Source organism: Bos taurus, chromosome 4 (genome assembly GCF_002263795.3).
Source record: "Bos taurus isolate L1 Dominette 01449 registration number 42190680 breed Hereford chromosome 4, ARS-UCD2.0, whole genome shotgun sequence".
NCBI classification, from domain to species: Eukaryota; Metazoa; Chordata; class Mammalia; order Artiodactyla; family Bovidae; genus Bos; species Bos taurus.
The window spans coordinates 39,098,010-39,101,441 of NC_037331.1; the positions used below are offsets into that span (position 1 = coordinate 39,098,010).

Below are 3,432 nucleotides of genomic sequence, written 5' to 3' on the forward strand. Positions count from 1 at the left end.
AAATTACCTAGTGAATAACTACTTGGATGTTTCACATGTGACCCAAACTCATTCACTACTCTCTCCTTGCTCTCAATGTCCCAGTGTTCTTTCTGCATTTCTCATATTACTTAATAACACCTCCATCTATATAATACCCAAGATAGGACTTTGTGGAGCCAGTCAGGCTACACTTTAATCCTGCTAGCCACATCTACCATTTCATCATTTACATACAATTTAAAAGGTGGTTCCGCTCCTGCTCCTCCCGCCGCCGCCCTGAGTCACTGCCTGCGCAGCTCGGGCCGCTCGGCTCCGCGCTCGCCACCGATATTTGGCATTTGTACAACATGGCAGACATCGACAACAAAGAACAGTCTGAACTTGATCAAGATTTGGATGATGCTGAAGAAGTAGAAGAAGAAGAAACTGGTGAAGAAACAAATATCAAAGCGCGTCAGCTGACTGTTCAGATGATGCAAAATCCTCAGATTCTTGCAGCCCTTCAAGAAAGACTTGATGGTCTGGTAGAAACACCAACAGGATACGTTGAAAGCTTGCCTAGGGTAGTGAAAAGACGAGTGAATGCTCTCAAAAACCTTCAAGTTAAATGTGCACAGATAGAAGCCAAATTCTATGAGGAAGTTCATGATCTTGAAAGAAAGTATGCTGTTCTTTATCAGCCTCTGTTTGATAAGCGATTTGAGATAATTAATGCCATTTATGAACCTACAGAAGAAGAGTGTGAATGGAAACCAGATGAGGAAGATGAAATTTCGGAGGAGCTAAAAGAAAAGGCCAAGATTGAAGATGAGAAAAAGGATGAAGAAAAAGAAGATCCCAAGGGAATTCCTGAGGTTTGGTTGACCGTTTTTAAGAATGTTGACTTGCTCAGTGATATGGTTCAGGAACATGATGAACCTATTCTGTAGCACTTGAAAGATATTAAAGTGAAGTTCTCAGATGCTGGTCAACCTATGAGTTTTGTCTTAGAATTTCACTTTGAACCCAATGAATATTTCACAAATGAAGTGTTGACAAAGACATATAGGATGAGGTCAGAACCAGATGATTCTGATCCCTTTTCTTTTGAGGGACCAGAATTTATGGGTTGTACAGGGTGCCAGATAGATTGGAAAAAAGGGAAGAATGTCACTTTGAAAACGATTAAGAAGAAGCAGAAACACAAGGGACGTGGGACAGTTCGTACTGTGACCAAAACAGTTTCTAATGACTGTTTCTGTAATTTTTTTGCCCCTCCTGAAGTTCCTGAGAGTGGAGATCTGGATGATGATTCTGAAGCTATCCTCGCTGCAGACTTTGAAATTGGTCACTTTTTACATGAGCATATAATCCCAAGATCAGTGTTATACTTTACTGGAGAAGCTATTGAAGATGATGATGATGATTATGATGAAGAAGGTGAAGAAGCCGATGAGGAAGGGGAAGAAGAAGGAGATGAGGAAAATGATCCAGACTATGACCCAAAGAAGGATCAAAACCCAGCAGAGTGCAAGCAGCAGTGAAGCAGGATGTATGAGGCCTGAGGATAACCTGTACTGATCTACCTTCTGCTTCCATGGAAAGGATGAATTTATATCATTTGACAAGCCTATTTCAAGTTTTTTGTTGTTTGTTTGTTTGCTCATTTTTGTTTTTGCATCCTAAAATAAAAATGTCATATAATTTTAGTTCTCAAAAAAAAAAAAACGTGGTTCCTAGACTGCCGTGGTGGTGCTGTGGTTGAGAATCCTCCTGTCAATGCAGAGGACAGGGGTTCAACCACTGGTCTGGGAAGAATCCACATGCTGTGGAACATCTAAGTCCATGCACCACAAGTACTGAGCCGGCATGTGACAGCTACTGATGGCTACACTCTCTAGGGCCTGCACCACAACCACTGAACCAGTCTGCTGCAACTACGGAAGCCCTCATACCTAGAGCCTGAGCTCCACAAGAAGCCACCACAATGAGAAGAGTAACTCCAACTCTCTGCGACTAGAAAGAGAGAAAGAAAGTGAAGTCACTCAGTCGTGTACGACTCTTTGTAACCCCATGGACTGTAGCCTACCACGCTTCTCCATCCATGGGATTTTCCAGGCAAGAATATTGGAGTGGGTTGCCATTTCCTTCTCTAGAGCATCTTCCCAACCCTGGGATTGAACCCGGTTCTCCTGCATTGTAGGCAGATGCTTTACCGTCTGAGCCACCAGGGCAGTCCTTGGTGCGACTAGAAAACCCGAGCACAAAAAAAGGCTGTCTGCCTTTCTTCCATTTGTGTTTATGTTGACTTAGCTTGGATCTTTATTATCACTTGAGTAACTACAACAGAGTTCCATGTGATTTGTGTATTGGATTTTACCCCTCAAAACTTTGCAACACACTCAAATCAATGAGTCTAAAACACACATCTGATTATGCTGCTGCTAAGTCGCTTCAGTCCTGTCCAACTCTGTGCGACCCCATGGACTGGAGCCTACCAGGCTCCTCCATCCATGGGATTTTCCAGGCAAGAGTACTGGAGTGGATTGCCATTGCCATCTGATTATATCATGCTTGAAAAAAAGTCATCACCTAACAACTTCTATTCAAGGTGCATCATCTGTCATGACCTTCTTCACACTTTATTCATTATTTGAACTGACTTCCTTTTCTATTTTTTACACACACACACACACACACACACACACACACAGATGGAGAACAGAAGGTACTATATCATTACATACTTCTGTTTGTCCATATCATTTCCTTTCCCGGGACAGACTTCCTTTCACTTCTTGGTTAGAATACATAATGCATTTAGACTTGACTCTTATATTACTTACTGAGGGAGGAGTATTCTAATTGTTTTTAAACTTAATCCCTCACCTAAATTACTATAATAGATTTAAATGATTTTTGTCTTTTCATTTCCCCATGAAATTATAATTCCCTTTGGGAGGGGATGGTATCATATTCATCTTCCCTTCCTTAAGTGCTTGGTTCAGTAGTGAGGTAGGTGGTGGGTCCTTAATAATTGTGGGCATTTTGAATTGAACAAATATATGTACTACATGTTGCCTTGGGGAAAAATGCACAATTGAAGTGCTTTAAGGCTTAAAATTTTTTAAATGGTATGAAAAATGGAATAATCTTTATATTTGTTAGTTCTTTCTTTCTTTGATTACAGACATTTTAATAATAGTATATTATTATGTTACAGTGTAATACTGTAATATTAAAAATAAGGTGAAATTGGAGTCTGCCAAATATTATTTATCAATCTATATATTTAAATATACTACTTTCAAAAGATAAAATTAGTAAATGTTCCACTTTAAAAAACGACACAAAGAACACATTTAACAAAATACAAACTATTAATAATAATTTTGATATAAATCAAGGGTTTGAGAGTTTACCTACCATATAGATATTATCTCAGAGAACTTTATTATTTTGGCTATTACT

The 3,432-nt window shown here is 39.5% G+C and overlaps 2 protein-coding genes across 2 annotated transcripts; both read left to right on the forward strand.

Annotated features, from left to right (window-relative positions):
• Positions 1–249: 249 nt before the first annotated feature.
• On the forward strand, positions 250–1,670 carry LOC132345080 (nucleosome assembly protein 1-like 1). Its single transcript, XM_059885838.1, has one exon. The coding sequence runs from the start codon at positions 957–959 to the stop codon at positions 1,503–1,505; it is 549 nt and encodes a 182-aa protein (XP_059741821.1). The 5' UTR covers positions 250–956; the 3' UTR covers positions 1,506–1,670.
• On the forward strand, positions 250–1,670 carry LOC782609 (nucleosome assembly protein 1-like 1). The gene has a single exon (XM_002707812.7). It carries the CDS (start codon positions 330–332, stop codon positions 909–911), a length of 582 nt encoding a protein of 193 aa, XP_002707858.2. The 5' UTR covers positions 250–329; the 3' UTR covers positions 912–1,670.
• Positions 1,671–3,432: the final 1,762 nt, after the last annotated feature.